Below are 20,339 nucleotides of genomic sequence, written 5' to 3'. Positions count from 1 at the left end.
ACTTTACACTATATACTACATGGTGTACCAAAAAATCAGCAGCACCACAAACTCAGAAATCTCTTGTCCTCACTGAACAGCCAGGACAGGGATGCACAACAAATTAATACACGATTCTTACGTTGGTTGAAAGATCAGGGTAGATTCTCCCCCTGCAACTGCCAGAGTTTACTCTTCATAGTTGAGGTGGAATGGCTGAGTAAGTTAACAAGACTACCTAAGTGACAGAAGATTAACACATATGCTCATTTCTTCTGCCTGTGGTCTTACACTTCGTTAAACTTGAAGTATCTCAGTAGGTTCTACCTGACCTACAAGAGGGTTTGTCCAGCTTTTCAAGGTAAGACGGTCAGGTTATAAAAACGCATACACAGAAAATGCACTTCCCAGAAACTGTCTGCAAGCATTCACAACCCCAGTGAACATTAATGCCAAGCAACAGCACTCAGGCTGCAAAGACTTTGGTCACAAGCGATGTTCAGTGGATCAAAATAACAGCAGTCAACTTTTTTCTTTATAAATGCAATGAAGAAGACAGACTATTCATTAAATATAAAAGCAATTTTATAAAAACACATCAGAATTTTATTGCTTGAAGAATACAGCATATGAAAAAGCACAAGAAGGTCCAAAAGAAAGGTCACAAGGATCCAAACATATTACACCAAACATACCAGATGCAGTAAAATGTTAACCTGAATTCTGCATCAGAAAAGAAAGGTGTGAAAAATACGCCTAATATTATTTAAAAGGAAAAGACTAATTTAAAATAGAAAATGTGAAGGTGTTACTGTACAAATTAGAAAAGCCAACACTGCACATTAACATTGAATCACTAGACTAGATTTTCTACCTTTGGTACTTCAACCTTTACAGAAAACCACTTCCCTGGTCAAACCTTGCCTACCATATTTCATATAGGATCGATAAAAGGGGGTCTGTTTTGTTTTTCTTTTTTAAATGTAAACATTCAAACAAATACTTTTCTGAGTTTTCACTGCACTAATGCATTTAAGGAAGTGTTCACATTTATTCAATATGCAGCTTAATGTATCTGGAGTTTAAATCAAAAGTTACTGTGTGACCGAGATCTGAATTTATGCCAATTTTACCTTGTTCAGATCTTTATGTAAAAACGGGCACTCCATTTTCTGTTTGCATCCTCAAGAATTTAAGCCAAGCAACTTGCTGAGGATATCAGTTAATAAAACAATCCCCATTGTTACAGAGCTATGGGATCACCTACAGCAGCACACAAGTGGCTTTTCTAGTCTGCTCAGATTAGTGTACCAGAAGATATGCCAGTATTACTTCAAGTAACACATTAAAACTCAGCAATGGACACTACTGTGCTTTTTTCCAACACAAAGAACAGCTGCTCATCCATTAATCAACAGAATTTCCAAATCAACTACCAAAAGAACTACTACGTTGTCTCTGTTATGTGTATTGCTCATCACCCTCGGAGAACAGTTTACAAAAAAAAATGGACTTACCTACGAACCCATCTGAATGAAGAAAATGTTATCTTTCAGCAAGGTATCTCAGTAATCCAGTGGCAATCTAGTCTGGAGAATGTTAGCGTTATGCTGACAACAATGACTAGTCAAGGTTAAATAAATTCCCTCTTTATGACAAACATGCTCTTAGCTTCAGCTTTTGCATTCTGAGGCTTGAATACTTAAATCATTCCCAGTTACGTCAGTGGAACTAAAACAATCCTGTTTCCTCAAGTTCCAGCTTTATATTTCAACAGTATGAATAACTCTGGACTACAAAATACCACCAACAACTGCTAACATTAAACTGGAGTGAAACAGCAGGAGAGTTAGTTCTTCACACCAGGCAATCTTTGCAGTGAAATATTCAGTTAGGACTTTCAAAGGATGTTGTAATAAAACCATGGGTTTGTTTCACCCCTATACAAAACATGACTGAATTTGTACAACTCCCATTAAACATACCTTCTCCTAGCTTGGTGAAAATGTATCATTTTCAAATTTTAACAAGTGTGGTATTTCAGCATACATAGTATTTATTGCCATATACATCCTCATTTTAAAAAGAAGTAAGAATTCAGACTCTGCTATGCTGAACTCTGCTGTTTTTCCATTAACAGATTACATCTACGGTACCACTCCCTCAAAAAACAATTAAAAATTCTAAGATTTTATAGTTTAGTTAAAAGGGAAGAAATGCAAATGTGGATTTAGAGCTTTTTGTATAAATCTCACTATATTTTATAAACTCGTTCATTGTAACACTGTTTAATGATCAAATAAATGACGCACTGCTATCTAAAATTTCCATATACACCATTAAAAATCCAAAGTTGATATGATACTGAGCCTTAAATCTTCAAGAGTTCAAAAAAAGACAGTTTATACATGTACAGCACACAACAGCAGAACCCTTAGAATACCAATTGCCAGTCCATGATGCATACGAACTTACAGGTAAGCATTCATTTCACTGTTTTCATTGTGCAGGAAAAGTATTTCTTACAGACAAGCTCAGCTGGTAATTTCAAATATCATCTTCATCATCTTCATCCTGAGAGGATCCTGCCTGGTTGGATGCGCTGGCGGAGGCCGCAGCAAGCTGTGCCTGTTGAGCTGCTTGCTGCATCTGTAGCCATTCCTGCTGCGCCAGTTCTGCTTGCTGCTGTCTAGCCTGAAGACAGGAATTCAATTGTTAAGGCCATATGTGACTTGTGAAGAGCACCTTATTGTTAAACACAGTTTTATCTGCATCTGCAGATTCCTTTGTATAATTTTTATTAACTGCACCTATAAAAACACATCGAAAAGTTCCTCAGTTATTTGTACCCAGATGTTTAGCTACATTCTCTCTTCTGAAGAGGCCACCACCTGGAGGTTTACAGTTACAAAAAGGGAGAGGCAGGAGCCTTCAGTTCCATCGTAAGGACTGTGCTGAACCACTTCCTAACAGGAAGATTAGATGAGGGAAAATCAATGGAAATTTTAGGCTTCAGTTTCAAGGGATCTTAACATTTAATCACAGTTCAGAGATGAGAACAGCCCTACTTTGTTGATTACAAATACTAAAGCTTGCAGTTATGAAATCAAAGACACACTATTACAGAACGAAAGAAAGCCCTTATCTCACTGTGCTAAGCAATCTTTGGAAAACAGAGCCATGTCAGTGCCTCTCAGATTCAGATGCGCAGACAGAGGACAGCTTTGCTACAGAAAGGTACAGCCCTTCACTGCAAAGAACAAGATGTTCTTACACATTTCAAACAGCTCAATTGGTGACCTCTCATTTCTCTGTTCAGGGTTTTCACTCGTTTTGCTGTTGATTTCAACAGTGTACTAGTCAGTCATGTTAAAATTAAAACTTCAATGTGTATTTTCTGTGAACATTACGAAAAAGTTCTTAAAATTAAAAATCTTCAGTCTTTACTTTTCTACTTCTACAAGTCGTCACTAAGATTATAATGGTTTCCCTCCTGATCCTATCGCTGTCATTGACTTTTCCTATTTTTTCCAAAAACATCAAATTTTAACAGTTTTACAAACTTCAAGATGCCAAAAGACGATACTTTTAAAAACAACCAAGACCAGTTAATCTACTTAGCAAAGCAAAAAACTGGGAGCCTTCCCTTATAATATTTCACATTTCCTCAATCTGTTCTAGCATTAAAAGAAAGCACTTTTACAGCAGTAGAAATCTTCCAGTGAAGACTTTCCAGCATTTCAAACTTCAAGCAGTGGTGAAGTTACAAGAGTTGGAAAACAATTTAAGATTGTAAAATTTCTAGGGAAGTGGGACAGCAGCATCCGCACTGATGGGAGAGGCACAAATATTGATCACCCCTACGATAACAACTGGGGTCCCTGCTGCCCCTGCTCCAGTCAAGGTCCCTGTACACTCAATGAGGAATACACATGCCCACACCAGGAACCAGGAGCTTAGCACTTCCCATTGGATGGATTGTCCTGTCAGTGCCTACCCTCGCTACTGTGTTTATAATATCACTGAACCACTTCAAAAGGGGGGGGGGGGGGGGGGGGGGGGGGCAGGAGAAGAAAAAAATCCACTGAGTTGTACTAAGCAGCTTTATAAGCATCTGGTAAATTTAACTCATTTATTGTACAAAAAAAACTCAAAAACAAACAGGTCCATTAAGGCCTTCATCTTGCACAGAAACAGAAACAGTAGAATGGCTTCAAATATTTACAGCTATCCAAGCCACTAAGGCCCCGTACTACAGAATTAAGAAGGACTGTACCTCCCAGGGCCATCCCTTAGGTGAAGTGGGGCTGACGCACCATGGGCAAGGTTTCAGGACTTTTTATTTTAAATGCTGTTCTGGAGCTAGCACTCTCTGAACACACCTTATCTTTGCTGCTTCTCTATCCTGTACACCACGCTAATTTATTTGAACAAAATGACTAAAAACCAGGTATCAAACTGACTATTATTTGTAAATCTCACCCTTAATCCAAAGCAACCCTACTGCCGTTTCCCATGTTCGTACAGTCAAACCAAAGTCAGGCACACATGAGTTCATCAAAACATTCTGAGGACAGCTCCATAGTATCCTGAAATTTTAAATGCATTAAAATTCATCATGCAATTAAGATTAAAATAGTTGGTATGTTGTAATACAAAAAAACTGCAGTTATTAATCTTTTCAGCAAGAAACAAGGACAGTGAAGCAGAGAAAAGGTCACAGTAATCAGACTGATAACACAGAACTGAAAAAGCATTTTCACCGGAGGAAATTAAAGTAAGCAAATTGAGAAAATAAGACCCACACCTTGGGTATGAGGAAAGAGAAATCCAAGATAATTTCCACATGACTTACTTTAGACAATGGTCTTCTTGCCAAACTAAGAGAATAGTAGAGAGAAAGATTGTGTAGAAAGATAAATAAATAAAATTGGCCTTTTGCCATCTAAACTTGGAGATGTTCACAAGCTACCCAGGAAGGCTGGTAGGGGAGAAGGCTGGGATGAAGACTATACATGTGAGTATGTACAGACAAGCACGGCATTTGCAGGCAAATGCTTCTCCTATGCCTGAATTGCCCATTTAAAAAAAATTATGCATTAATTCACTCAATTAAGAGTCTTGCCTAGAGTAAAGGAAGATTAAAAAGAACGAATTAGAAGTTTTGAACAATTAAATGTTTCTTTCAAAGACTAAGAAATAATATTTGTGCATTGATGGCCAGAAATGGAAAAGATATTTTCACGTTTTAATGCATCAAAACTGGTAATTTCCTAGAACACCAGCTGTTGTTCTTTTACTTCGTCAGCCAAATAATTCTTAATGTATTCTCTATGGTAGAATGGAAATGCCTCAGTAGCAGCAAAACCCCAGCCTTTTTAACCCCATAGTATAAAATGTGTTTGTATACAGAATTCCATCTGTCTAACGTCAGAAGTCACATGCAGCAGCACCTTACTTATTGACCTGATCTTCCCCAATCTAAACACGCCAAGATCAACGGCACTTTTGATGCCACAGCAACGCACAAGGAAGGGGATACTTCTTGATGTGCACACGTGCTTTTTGTGGCAATAGATCTGCAGCATTAATTATTCCAACCTCATCAGTACAAGTATTGCTTCACTTACTTTTGCAAATAACTCCTGTTGCTGCCTTAGAAGCTCTTCTTCTGGAATGCCAAGGTTCTCCAAGCGTGAACTGGCCTTTCTTCTCTTTAGTGCTACTGTTTTACATTCTTGTAAGACTTCTTTTACTTCACTGATGTAGGAGCCAAACCCCAAACTTTCTAGTGCTAGAAAAAGAGAGAAAACACATACTTTGATAATAGATACCAATTTCTTTAAAGATTAAAAAAAAAAAAAAACCTAAAAACTTTGACTTTTCCATCATCTGATGATGAAACTTTGACTTTTCCATCATCTGATGATGAAATTGTATTGATAAGAAAAGTTTGACAGCCATTTTCCTTGTCTCTTCTCCAATGCCATTGAAGGAGTGTTTTCAAGCTGGGAAAAATAAGGTTATTCAAGTACAACTAAAGGAGTCTGCACTTGCAGAGGATTCAGGGCTTTCAGATACTTTTTGCTAGAGACAGGCATTACTCTTCAGGAGACATCTTTCTCTCATCTTCCACATATCTGAATCAAGCAGAATTCATATAACTAAGAAGCCCTTCCTGTCCGAATCATTTGCCTTTGATCTCTTTGGGATCCTATCTTTCCAATCTGGTTGCAAGTCTTCATTAGAAGGTACATCAGCAACCTGGAGCAAAAGTGATGTACATAAAATGATCACAGATCTTTCATTAAGACAAAAATAATTAATATTATCTTAGAGCTTTGGCTCTATCTAAACTCATATTTCAAGCGGCAAGAAGCTAAAAATGCATAGTTCACACATATAAGGGGGAATGGCCTGAAGCTCCGCTAGGGGAGGTTCAGGCTGGATATCAGAAAAAAATTCTTCACGGAAAGAGTCATCGGGCACTGGAACAGCTGCCCAGGGAGGTGGTCGAGTCACCTTCCCTGGAGGTGTTTAAGGAATGGGTGGATGAAGTGCTTAGGGACATGATTTAAGGTAGTGTTAGGAATGGTTGGACTCGATGATACGGTGGGTCCTTTCCAACCTGGTGATTCTATGATTCTATGATAAGGTTACATAAAATTATGCATGAGCTCTTTATTGTTTTCTTTCTCAACAGAAACCCTGTATCTCTACATGCAAATGCATTTGGACATGAAATTCTTGCACTTTTATCTGCCCAGACAAATCTGAAATACAGCTGTATCTTGCAACGATGGTTTTTTAGAGACTGCAGATGTAACCAAAACAATTATAAGACCCCAGGTGGGACATGTGACAAGAGGGGCCGTTTCCTGATTCACCCTTTGCTCAGCTTTGTCTCCTCACACACACCCCAAAGTGGAACCTATCACAGAATGATCTGCAAATATGAAATCAAGCTGGTCATACTAGAAACTGGTCTCACTTTAATAGAAGATCCAGTTGATTTCCAGCTACAGACACACATCAGTTTTCCTTATAGAGTGATGGTTAGTTCTGGGTTGAAATAAAAGGAAGGTAAATGCTATGTCACAAAGCTGCTCAAGAAACATCATTAAAAAAACTGTACAACGGCAAACATGACCAACCTGTTATGAACAAGCTCTCAGTTACACTAGCTCAGTTTATACTCTAACACTAATTTTGTAAGCAACCTTTTCCTAACCACAATAAAGGCAGCAGGCCATTGTATGGCATAGCTACACACCAACCCAAACGCACTGACGCACCACCTTCAGCAGGGCAGTACAGCACAGCTGTAGCTGTACAGGACTAACGGATGACATGTGGCAAGTGAATTTACAGAGTAACTATCCCTTAAGAAAAAGAAAATTAACAGACAAAGATTTAGAGATAACTAAATTCCTCCAGAGAAAGCCCGCCAGTTCAGCCTCATCCCACACACAGACACTGGAAACGCTTCTTTTAATTAGTCCACAGTTTCTATGATAATTACCAAAACCCTTCAGCAACTCACTTCATCCACCCTCAGCAGACAGAAGGCAAATCCATGGGTGTTGCAGTCCAGAACTGAGTACCTAAATATTTATCAACTAGTTAAGAACTTGTTCAACGATAAAATGCAAACAGTAATACATAAAGTAAACTAACCAAAGAATTTTTTTTTTAAAACCATCAGAGCCAATATATCAGTGTTCAGCAAAAGAGCATTCACAGTGATCAGGGCTGGCGATCTGCTGCAGCAGAGCATGAACACTGCCCAACCTGAAGTCAACTGCAATAGAAATTTTAAACAGCCTTTAAAAGCAAATAATGGAAAAAACTTAAAGTTGTGTTGACTATAGTACATAAAATAATATCCAGAAAAAGTAATCACAGTAATCAATTTGATAAAAACAGCGATTAAACTTCTCAGCATGTTCAGAATTCAATGGAAGTTTGATTTCTCATAAAAAGCCTGCTTTGTCCTGATGTCCATAGCTATTGAATGAGGCTATTTTCTGTTCCAGAGTTGAAGGATATCCATTTCCTTATTAGAGTCTTGAACTTACAACTGGGCTCCTAATGCTGGGATTCATGATAAACATGGAGACTATCTCCACTTACGACTGTTACGTGGCCTCGATACCTGCAAGTACTCTTCAGGGAAGACGATTTGTGTTCCATCACGAGCAGTAGGTGCTTAGCATAGTCTGAGCACATCTACCAAACCAGATCTCGTAGGATGCAGGGAGCCTCTGCTTTCCGCTCCCTGTGCTGCTAACAGCGCTGTGCCAGACCACATCATGAAACATGGCAGGGACTTCATCTGCCTGAAGCACAGCACAGTGACAGGGGAAAGGGTTCCAGCTCTGCATGTAGTCAATGCAGCCACTGCAAAGAGTGGGTGTCCTAAGCCCCACTGCTGCCCAACACCCAAGTGGAGGTACAGTTGCATGCTCCCTCTGGCAGAGCCTAACGGCAGGGTGGCACCTCCAGGGCACTTCTCTTCCTCCTTCCAGGGACATACCCTTCCTGCTCCTTGCTTCCAACACCCTCGCTTCTTTACAGGAACTGTCAGTGCAGCAAACTCGCCTGGCAGAACACTGCACTCCCCCCCCCCCCCCCCGCCCTGCATTCCCAAAAAGCAATAGGGTCAGTTGGATCAGCACTTGGTAGATTCAGCTCTAGGGAGGACACAAGAGTCCTCTTGGCAGCAGCCTGTTTAGATTTGGACAGGTGTGATGCAATGGACATGAGCCTCATTTTACTTCTAAATGAACTGGTTTAAGCATTGAAAAGGAAATCTGGATTACAAACATATTTCAGTTACTGAACTTGCTAGCATTGCTGCCACGGAGCTACATGAAGAGGCAGCCAACACAGACAGTACCTGGAATGTAAGAAGATGGATGGAAGTACTAAAATCTTGTGCCTGTATACTTATAACTACAGCTTCCAACATTAGTGATCCAAACCCTCACACCTGACAGAGGGGACATCTACCCATTGACTAGCAGCTGGAAGAGGCTGACAATACACGCACTACCCCAGAAACAACTCCTTCCATCTCTGGAGCATTACAAAAATGGATAAATCTCCAACGTTTTCCTTAGCAAAATTTAACTAAAAAGTACACATCTAATTTAAAAAGCAACTGTTCCTAACTCTAGAATCTGGTAACACAAAGATGTAGAACCCAACAAAACATTTGGTTGAAGACTATCTGCTGACAACAGGCACACACACATCTGTGTACACACACACAGATTTTGGTTTCAACTTGTTTTCCAAAAATCCAGACTAACCCTAGGGCAGCAGTAGGTGAAATCTTATCTAAGGACCACTACTACTGGGCAAAACAATACTTCCATACGGGAATAATTTATTGTCTTCAATGTTAAAGGTCACGTCTGTTCCTTTGTTAAGAACTGAGCTCAAATGTTTTGGTGGTCACTCAAAGAAACCATCCATGTATTTAGAAGCATCATCCCCACAGTTTGCTTCCACACGCAAGCACAAGTTTTCTTTTCCAAATCCTGAATTTCCATGACTGCTGCTTTGCTAAATTTTCAGACTACATGTATTTTACGCTTCACATTTAATATTAACTGACATATTTTCTTTTCCTGGTCATAATCCTGTGAAATATTTGAAAGTCTTTTGGTAAGCAAACTGATGCAATATAAAGGAATCAAATGTTTGTTTCAGAGGATCATTACCAAAACAAACAAAAAAAATTAAAAACTAACTCAATACCATCACAGCCCTGAAAATAGCTCTACTGCAAATGCTGCTGTTAATAGCTCTGCCGGACAGCAGAATAAAATGCTCTTCCACTATTACTGTTATCAATTTGTTTGCAGCAGACGCTGGTATCGACAACCTTTGCTTAAACAACAAAGTGAATGATTCCTAACAAAAGGTGCCTGTTGCAGTCTTAGCAACAAAGCAAGGAAACTCCCTGTTCGTAAACAGAATCTAAAGAAAAGCAACTGAGTGGCAGAGAACTCTCCTTTTATTCAAGCAAGGGGAAGTGGGAGTCAACAACAGAGAAAGAAGCAAGGGCCCAGGGCACGTTTAAATGCTCTCTGCAGCAGATATACTTAACCAGGCTCCAAGGCCAGCCCTACAGGAACGCTTTACTCTTTATAGGACCCAGAGAGGATGACTCTGGATTAAAGCCTGAGCCCCAAAGACCAAGTCGTACATCTTTTTTCAGCCTCCAGTTCGAAAGATATTTAATAAGTTCAGGACCTCTGAGTGTGCCTGCATAAGCACCACAGACCCCTCCGAGCCCCGACACGAGCGCTGGTGCCGCACACACCTGTCAGATAGACAGACGCCCGTGCCCTGCACCGCCACTGACGGGACAGACAGCACAAGCTCTTTCTAGGGACCCTCAGAGGGCCCTGCCTTTCGTCTCCCGCAGGCATCCCGAGGAAGGGCTCGAACCCACCTTGTATGACGTGCTCCGGGGAGATGGTCTTCTTCTCCGACTTGTTGCAGATCTCGTTGGCCTCGGAGGAGATGAGGTGGATGAACTCGGTACAGCAGTTCACCACCAGCTCCCGCGCGTCATTGGCCACGCGGACGTTGGGCAGCGTCTCCTTGATCATCTTGTTGATGGCAGCTCGCGGGATGGTCAGGTCGTCGTCGTTACCTGACGACGAAGCCATCCTGGCCGCAGCTCGGCTCCCGCGCTCAGGGGCTCCGCTCAGCTCGGGCCCCGGGCTCCAGCGCGGGGGGAGCCGGGCGGGGACCCGGCCGGGGGGGGGCGGGTGGCGCCGGCGGGCGGTGCTGGGCTGGGGGGGGGGAACCCGGCCGCGGGGGAGGCGGTGCCGCCGGTGCCGGCGAGCGGTGCGCGGGGCTCAGGGCTGCATCGGCCGCAGCAGCTGCCAGCGCCGGCCCCGCAGCATTCTCCGAACGCCGCCGCCGCCGCCTTATGAGTGGCCTAGGGGAAGCAGAGCCGTCGAAGCACCCGCGCGGCGCGACTCGGCCCGGCAATACTGTTGAGAGCGGCCGCGAGGCGGAACCGCTGCCACAACAGGCTCGGCCTACCGATACGTCACTTCTGCCGGAAGCCGGGGTACCACTTCCGCCACGCGGCCCCGCCCACCGGCGAGATGGCACCACGTGCAGAGTATGGGCGGGACCCGGGGAAGGCTAGGGCGGTGGGCGGGGACGCGGCTGCGGGGCGTTTGGCGCGGAGCAACCCACGGCCGCCCCTGGGCCGGGGAAGCGGAGCCGCCCGCCGCCGCCCGGCGCCGCGGCCTCCACCGGGGGCGAGTGAACCGCTTGAAACCCGCCCCGGTTCGGTGTTCGTACACAAACCGTACCCGGACTGAAGAGAAGATGTTATTGTAAGATGCTTGTAAAAAAACATCATCCGCTGTGTGCAAAAAGCCAGAAACCGCTGCGTTTAAAGGAAGCCTTCGGAACACTCAGACATTTATAGGGACGATAACCGGACGGTAACCGTTGTCAGTGCAGTACCTTACGACTGGCAAGGCTTTCTCTTAGTTACCAGTAAACAGACCTGATGTCTGAAACCGAAACCGCTGCAGTGGCTGAGGGTTACGGCACCAATCCTAGCGTAGTCTAATATGTTAAAAGGTAAAATATTTTTATAATACCAAGAATCTAATTTATATACAGTCAGCCCCTCGGTAGGCGGCATCTGAATTATTGAAGGGGATCAGGTGGATATTGAACACACAGGGATCAGTCCATGTTCCCATCAAAACAGATCTCTAAAGAGCAAACACTAAACAGAAGAAACCTGGCATTAAAGGACTTTAATTTCAAGGTTCTGCAAACTGTAATGTTAAAGACAAACTCTGTGAGCTGAATATCAGAGCTAAGCTCGCATAAATGTTGTGAATGCCTCTTTCCGACTACAGAGCAAAAGTATTTGAATAACAACATGCTGCGGTCCAGTTTGCACTCTAGAAACTCATTGTGAGGGTTTTCCCAGGTCAAAACTCTTTCTACTTCTCCACCTTAGCAATTTGATGAAGTTCAGACTTGCGCTGAAGATTTTGTCATGATGAAAAACCATTTTGTAGAAGATGTCAATGGGCAGATCTCCGTTCGGATCTGCGTATTTCAGTGTCGTCATTGGTGTGTACAAGGTGTTGGTCTGGTGGCGAAAGGGTGGGTTTTCTGCAAGAATTATCTTCACTGTATGCTGCCAAGAATGAGAAATGGAATTGTTAAAGAACCTTTACCAAAATAATTAAGTAAAAAACTAGTTTTCAGTTAAACAGAGGGAAAATGGAAGAACAAAGTGCTACAAGCATGTAAACCCCTGCACGTAGCTTTATTAGAATTTCAATAGCAAATTTTCTTAAAATAAATAAGGCCGTAAGTACCTATTTATTCGTACTCCTATATTTGTTTATCTGTACCATAGCGATAACTCCCTGCACCCAAGTACCCTGAAGAGCCCTCCAAATTATGCCTGTATGCCCACAGTGGGTAGATCCTTTCTTTTACCAGTCACTGGGAAAGGATTGCAACAGTGCCCTCTGCGGCGAGACCTGGGAAACCTCAGCTGCGACTGCAGCGATTCCTTAGCAGCAAGCCCTGAATTCCTTGTCCATTCTCAGTTTGCTTAACTTTGTCTTCCTGCAGGAAGCACCAGAAACCACATCTGTGTATCCTCTGTTGTGCCCTGGTGGCCTGGGGCAGCCGAGCCAGCCCCCATTAGCAGTGGGATTACTGGTGAGACAGAGAGGAGAACGGCTTTAACCAGTGGTGTGAACCCAGTGTAGATGTAGGGTGGCACTGCAGAACGTTCAGACCTCACCAGGTGATGTACAAGTGCTTCTAATGCCTCAAGGGTATTTACATTACAATTCACAGTTGTCTTCAATACTTGACAATGAACTTTCTTTTAATATTCTAAAGCGTTTTGCTTAAAACTCGAGATTCTCAAGTTTTTAAAAATCATTTTAACTTGTGTGAATTACATTAAATCCGATGCTTCCACCCAAAAAAACCCACCAACCAACCTGCGCATTTGTGAATTACAAAGAGAAACAAAACTGAGAAGAAAGAAGATGAGAATTGTTGGCGAGTTACCTCTGCAACATCTTCAGCACTCTGTCCCAGGCTCTGGAAAATCTGTTTGTAATTTTTAAGGTAAATATTAGTAAACATCTCAGCCGTTTCTTCATCTGCAGCTGAAAGATCCATTTTCATTCCATCTTCAAACACTTTTCTTTCAAACTCTGTAATCACTGGGCCTGGCTCAATCAAACTCAACCTGTTCCAAAGGCAAGGATGTACTGGTTATCAGCTGTGCTCCCTGAGAAGTTCACCTCCTCTCACAGTGCAAGGGCCAAATGCTGAGGCACACAGAGATGCAACAGGTATTTAATAATTGTTGGGCTTCAGACAAAGAACAGTAGCAGAACCGCACAGATGCGAATATCAATGTGGCAAATCAAACCCCAAAGTCCCAGACAATGAACACAACCACTCTCTCAGTTACTCTCAAGCATTAATAGCACACCACATTCTTCTTGCTTTCCTCCTGCCTCCTGTCATCATCAACCTCTGCTCCACTCTGACGGATTTCCACTTGCTCGTTCTCTCTCTCTCTCTCTCTGAGAAGCCCATAAACTTTTTTACTTGTGAACCGTCTGCTATTCTTTCTAAAGGAAAATATTACAGGTTGATATATAGCTTTATTCCTTTGATGTTGTATGCAAGAACCTGGTTTCAGAAGTGTTACATAAGCTGTATTTTACCCAAAGCTAAACAGCCTGTCACTGTTTATTTTAGCATCTAGATCTTTTCATTTGCTTGTGTAGAGTAACAATGTGGACATCTCTCTGTCTTTTGTGATGGACTATTTCCATGGGTTCCTCTGTCTGTTTCTCCTAGATTGCAGCAAGCTTTAAAAATTTGCTTGCTAGCTCTGAATATATTCACAACTATCTGAAATACAATTCAATACTTACTGCAGTTTGAACTTGAGTGCTTGTATAGCCAAACTTTCACAGAATCCTTCCACAGCAAACTTAGATGCAGCATAAACGTCATTAAATAAGATACCTGATGGTGCAAACAAAACATCCTGAGAATGGGATTGTATTCAACATATTGATAATTTTAAAAAACTCACACCCCAAAATTTCTATAGTCTTGCTGGGAAAACATCAGAAAAATCCTCATGTATACTGAATCTAAATATTGATTATTTTGCCTGCGTTCTCATAACTGCTCATTCTAGCAAAGGATGCTTGACTGATGCCTCTCCTCCTCCTGACTCACACTGTGATCTCTCCAAATGGTATTAAATATTTTGTAGTCTAAGACATGAAAGCATCTGCACACACAGTATCATCTGCATTATTTATCAGCCAGACTTCAATAAGCTATAGATGAACAAAGAAGCTGAGTACAATGCAGGAGATTTGATTGTGCAAGAGATCCAACCTGCATCCAAGCGATTCAGAGAAAGCACTGCATCAACCCCCTTAGGTGGATGCTAAGTGGTATATTGAACAATAACAGCTCCTGCAGTTTGATCTGGGAGCCATGCACACCAGTATAATTCAGGCAAGGCCAGTGCCACCGCTGTAATAATGGAAACAAATACAGCCAGACTGGATGAACGCAAGAGTAGAAGCATCGTTATCTGTCACTGGAATTGGACTCTGTGGAGCTTTAAGGGAGGAGAAACTTTACCAAAAGGTGGTACAGTGGAGTGGTCCAAGGCGTGATTGGATTTCATTCCACTATTACTGTGCAGAGTGCAGCTAGTATGTTTGACTGTCCCTACAATCTTTTCCAATAGGAAAGGGGAAATTCATGCTAAGCCCTATTTTCCAACTCATAAAAATAAACCAATTATTTTTTAAAAAGAAATAAAAATTATCAGGGTTTGAGTTAAAATGCTAGAAACCCCCGAACTACTGCAGTTTTGTTGTTAAAATGCCTTGAGAGTAGCTGTGCAGTAACACACTACCTAGATGCACAGAACCCACCAGGCCTAAGTGCTGGTTCTATCGCTGGGATGCCAGCGTCACACAGCACAATCATTAGACATGCTACCACCTACAATTTTTTTCAGACAAAAAGAGGAAGCTTGTGATTCTGAATACTGAACTTAGTTCAAACAAACAAAAAACAAAACAAGGAACTTTGCCTTGTATTCCCATAACGCTGCTTATTATAACTAGATGCCCGCTCTTTCTCCTCTTCATGTCAGGCAAAATCTCCTTCAGGAGCCGAACCAGTCCAAAGAAGTTGGTATCCATCACGGTTTTCATCTCATCTATGGTCTGACATTCAATGGGTCCGATGAGCCCCATTCCAGCATTGCTAACTGCACAAAACAGCAGACAACAGTGAGCAACAACATCCATAGGCATTAACATGTAATTTTCACTGGAAAGCATCTGAAAGTAAAATGAGCATTAAGGATTAAACGATCCTTAAATAATCCTTAAGAAAGGATTAAAAGATGTTACTCTGTCACTACAGCTTTGCAAATACACTAGGCATTTCCATTTTTTTTTCAAGTATGCTTTCACTCAAATTTAAATTATCTATTAGTTTGCATTTTAACTAATTTATTTCTGATTAGTCCTTTTCTTTTAGATTATAAAAGGATTATGGGAAAATGAGCCAAGATTTGTATATGTTTATAATTCAGTATTAAAAATCAGAGGCTACAGTCCATACCCTGGAATGAACAGAAATCTTCAATTTATTCCAAACGGTGATAGACTGGGCCATATTTTGGCCTGCTTTTTGCTTAGTCAACATTCACATCTTCAGGGTAAAAAAACCCAAAACACCACACACACATTACACTGTTTTTTTATTTGCCTCTTGGATACCAATAAGTGGGGAATGATCAGTAGAACTGGCATTCTGTACTACCAGTAGTATGTCCAATTAGAGTATAATACAGTTTGCAGAAGCAGATTGTTAAGCAGTGCTTTAATAAATAATAAAGGCAGGTCCATAATTCACTATTAGAGAAGATTTAATAGTCGATGGGGTAAGCAATTTCCACCTTACTAAGGTATCAATATTTATTTTAGCAAAACAGTACAAGAACAGTTCTTGTCGAATGATTTGTAAAGTACAATTCTCAAAACAAAATGAAAGTACCTTTACTCCCCCTTTGTATTTGTTCTTTTCCTTGCAGATCTCAAAGTGCTGTTTGTTGCTTTCCTAGCACAGAATGCTGCTGTCTTCACTGTAAACCAGGCTGCACTTCTGCAATAGTCTGGTATGTGAAAGTGCCAATTTAGGCAAAAGTTCCACTCTCACATTTGCTAAATGCTGTTAATATCTCACCCAAGATGCCTCTCTGTGATCGAGTTTCTCCTTTGTAAACAGGAATAACAAGTTTCCCTCCTACTTCGCAGAAGCAGGGTGAGATTTAATCCACCCATATCTGCATGAAGCCTTAAGAATCTGAATGGAAAATACTAAATAATTATTATTAATTTTACCATTTAAAAATACACTAAATCAAACTTCTCCAGGGTGTGCGAGATGATGCTAAATAGAAAATGGGTATATGTTCATGGCACGCACATCCCGTACTTGCCTAGGACATCAATCCTCCTGTCAGGGATACTGTTCACACAGGTTTTAATAGACTGCTCATCACATACATCCAGTTGTTTAATTTCAAGGGTTTTGCCCAGCCTGCGACCTGCGGCTTCCTCGAGTGGCTCCTTCTTGGCCAGATTCCGCATTGTGGCATACACTGCAACACACCAGAGCAACAGTTACCATAAATAAAACCTCTTCTGGGGCAGTCTTACTGAAAAGCGTTAAAAGATATTGCTTGTACATCTGTATCTTAAATAGCAGCCACAGAACCCAGATAGAAACTTGAAGCAGAAAGAATTTAATTTTCGACGTCCATTTTCACAGATTTCTCAGTCTGGTTCTGAAATGTTCAAGGAAAAAAAGAGAATTAAACTGCTGTGCACAATGAAGAACACACAGCATATGAAGATAATGTTATCAACAAAACTTTAAATAATGGGTATCAAGTTACACCGCTGAATCATTTTTAGGTACCCAAAACCTACTTTTGTGTTTCAGATATCTTTATAATTTTCTCCATTTTTAAATCACCATCAACATGTTTAGCAGAACCACCATGATTTTATTAAAATGTGAAAGACAGATGGTTGCATGGTCTATTTTTGCAAGCTTCTTCTCAAAAGAGGAATTAGCTTTATCATTACTGTGGCCTGACAAACCTGCATCCATTCAGTCAGCAGTAAAACACTGCAAGAGGAAGCGCGAGAAACTGAGTTACCACAGATTGCTGCATTCGTCTCACCATTCACTCTCAATCACAGCAAATATCCCATTTTGAAGCAGAAAGACAAATCCCAGCCCCTGTGCTCACCCTTTTATGCCTGCACAGGGCTAGGATAATGAAACATGCTTTCAAGAAAAATTGCAAATGTAAGAACTGTTTTCCTAAATTCATTTCTTTGCTCCTCAAATGAGCGTATACATTTAATTCAACAAAGACTTTTAGGAGCTGGAAGCAAACCTGATTACCCCCTCCAGCTATTCAGTTAAAGTAGCTGCTCAGCTTCAACACAGGCACAGAAGCACTCTGCCTTCTATCAGCAAAGGGCATTTCCACTGTACTGTATTTTCTTGGCAGTAGGAGGGGGGACAATGACAAGAACAAGTCACTAAACTAAATATAAAATCACCTTGATAAATCAATGAAAAAAATCTTGCTGCTCAAAAAGTATCTTTATGAAAAGATGAATTACAGGCATGTTGTTACCTTTAAATCTTTTCTGTTCATCTTTTGCCATTTTTACCGCTAAAGCAAATCCAATTCCTGAGGAGCAACCTGTAATGAGGACATTTCTTCTTGCCATTCTTTCCTCTGGGCGGTTCAAGCAGTTCTTGTTCCAAGCAGGGACAACCTGAATGCAGTTGCAGTTAATGTCACTGGCCTTTAATGCTGTATCAAGCTTCCGCGAGTCAGCACATCTGAAAATGCACACCTGGACCCTGCATGATTAAGGGATAATCTCCAACTAGACAAAAACAGCAGCAGATGCTCCTGCAGGAGCTTATAATCTGCATTATCAACATGGACTGTATTTAATACAACATTTGAATAATCTTTTAAAAGAGACGTTTGTAAGATACAGGGATTTTTGTGAGTAGTAGAAGTGCTAATTTGCACACTACTGGCAGTAGCAGCTTTGCCACGGCTACAGTCAGTCAGAAGCGTCAAGTCCTCCATGCCTACAGAAGGTAAATTGCACCCAAGGCAGGATCCCTTTGCCAAAGGTGTTCAGACTTCTTCTGCTCACAGCACCCTCCTTGTTCCTTTGCAGCAGGATGACAAATGTATTTCTTCCCTGATGCCTTACTAAGATTCCTAACAGGATTACTGAAAACGTAAACTGAAAAATGGGACAGGGATTTGGAAAGAGACAAGCTGTTTAGACAGATTCCTCACATTTCTTTTTCAGAGTTACCGAGAACAGAGTAAGTGTGCTGGCAGTGGGGAACTGCTGGGAAGACACTGCAGAGACCAGCCTCACCACATCCTTGCCATCACCAAAATAAAAAAATGTAAAAAACCAGAACATGATGTCTGGCTCAGTGTTAGTTTTGGAGAAAATATTCCACTAACTTTGCATATAAAACCAGAACTAAGCAGAGGGACACAGGGACTGGTAATGTGGTGCAACTTGTGCTTAATGTAGGCTAACTATAGGCATATCACCTTCAAAAAGAAAATCAAGCTCTTGTGAACATTATAACCCAGCCTAAGGGACAGAAAAAGAATCCCCTTAATAAGCAATTAACTTTCTGAGCAGGATTCAGTTAATGCCATTATACACAGAAAAAAGTTTTCCAAGATTCAATAATCCCACATTAATGCAATGCAATTCAGAAGAATGAACTTACGTGTTCCAGTATTTGCACAGATTTAAACTGATTAGTAACTCAAGAAATGCAGGACTCTACAGGAACATTCTACTGAAATTATGATAGTATAAAAAAAAAGTCCCTCCTCCAAAACAAATAAATTCACTTGAACAGTATAACAAGTGAAATTGTTAACTTCTCAGGCAAGCAAGACAGCAGCTAAAATTGAAGCAAAAATGTAATTAGGGTTCTACATATTTATCAGGTTTGACGCACACTTTTACCTGAGAAGTTAGCATCCACATACACAGTTTCAGGGCAAATGCTAGTTAGCCGATTCAGATATTAGGCAAATTGCTATTGCTGCTCATGCACATCTATATTTAGTGCATGTAGGAGGAGCAAGCAAGGCTTTATGCAACACTACATTAGTGGAATTCCACTCACGTTCTGATGCAACTGTAGTTACAGATTAGTTAGATTTTGCACTTTAAATCTTGGTTTGAAGGGTTTACATGTTCCTTTACTTTAAAAAAATCTGTCTGAAATCTGATGCACAGATTTCTAGCCTGAAGGCAAACTGCTCTGCCTAGCAATTAAAGTAGTTTAATAATTTAGATGAACCTAATTCTAACGTTTTTCATTTACTATTATGTAAAGAAACAAATATCTTGATTTAAACCACACAGCATATTTCATTCCACAAGTAAACCGGTTTTTTTTTTTGCTACATCATGATTTTCATAAAAGCAAGATAAATAACCTGAAATTACAGGAATACTTTAGATGGGTGTATCCTGACCTTGTCTCAGTAGCACAATGCATGCCTGTCTTTGTGTAACCACCTAGAGCAGACCAGTGACATTTGTAGAAGCTGTTGGCACAGCAGTGATAGACGCACCTCCCACCCAAGGAGGCCTGGGCGCTCCCACCTGCAGAGCTGCCAAAACACAACAGAAGGGTTTGCTGGCCGAGATGCACTGTGAGAACACAACACTTAACTTAGCCCTGATCTTCAAACTGCAATACATTCAATCCTGTTCCTCTGCTTTACATCAAATAACTTTCCTAACTCATTTTTCTGAAGTATCAAGTCACATCTTAATGCACATAAATCACATTTGCATTAATGAGACTCAGTTTTAACTGTAAATGCAGTTTCTGACACTTAGGAAAACATAAGAATGTTAGAAACTGGGGCCACTAGCCATTTGTCCTACCTAGACTGTGTGGTACTTCAGGAAAACTGGAAATAGAGCCGTTTTAGAGTGCATAGTTATGATGCCATTTCACTCAACGGTAATTTTTGTACGGATTTGTCTTGGGGAAAACGTTCAAGCCCTCTGCAACTGAAAGATACCACCTGGAGTAAAGCAAGCAGGTTTTGCCAGTGCCTATGATTAAATCAGTGTCCTAAACCACCTTACAAGCAGGTCAATTTTAATCAGATATCA

General features: G+C 41.1%; 2 protein-coding genes across 2 annotated transcripts; both read right to left on the bottom strand.

Moving 5' to 3' along the window:
• Positions 1 to 24: 24 nt before the first annotated feature.
• On the bottom strand, positions 25 to 11,042 carry DR1 (down-regulator of transcription 1). Its single transcript, XM_009556191.2, has 3 exons — positions 10,445 to 11,042; positions 5,610 to 5,773; positions 25 to 2,673 (listed from the first exon to the last, which is right to left on the bottom strand). Exons 1-3 carry the CDS (start codon positions 10,662 to 10,664, stop codon positions 2,527 to 2,529), a joined length of 531 nt encoding a protein of 176 aa, XP_009554486.2. The 5' UTR covers positions 10,665 to 11,042; the 3' UTR covers positions 25 to 2,526.
• Positions 11,043 to 11,633: 591 nt separating this feature from the next.
• LOC104055321 (retinol dehydrogenase 8) lies at positions 11,634 to 20,262 on the bottom strand. The gene is made up of 7 exons (XM_009556434.2): positions 19,170 to 20,262; positions 17,780 to 17,924; positions 16,565 to 16,726; positions 15,146 to 15,325; positions 13,956 to 14,049; positions 13,072 to 13,255; positions 11,634 to 12,175 (listed from the first exon to the last, which is right to left on the bottom strand). Exons 1-7 carry the CDS (start codon positions 19,188 to 19,190, stop codon positions 11,942 to 11,944), a joined length of 1,020 nt encoding a protein of 339 aa, XP_009554729.2. The 5' UTR covers positions 19,191 to 20,262; the 3' UTR covers positions 11,634 to 11,941.
• Between the last annotated feature and the right edge of the window lie 77 nt (positions 20,263 to 20,339).

This window comes from Cuculus canorus, chromosome 8 (assembly GCF_017976375.1).
Source record: "Cuculus canorus isolate bCucCan1 chromosome 8, bCucCan1.pri, whole genome shotgun sequence".
Lineage (NCBI taxonomy): Eukaryota > Metazoa > Chordata > Aves > Cuculiformes > Cuculidae > Cuculus > Cuculus canorus.
Note: the sequence above shows the minus strand (reverse complement) of the source record. Positions and strands in the feature narration are given on the sequence as shown.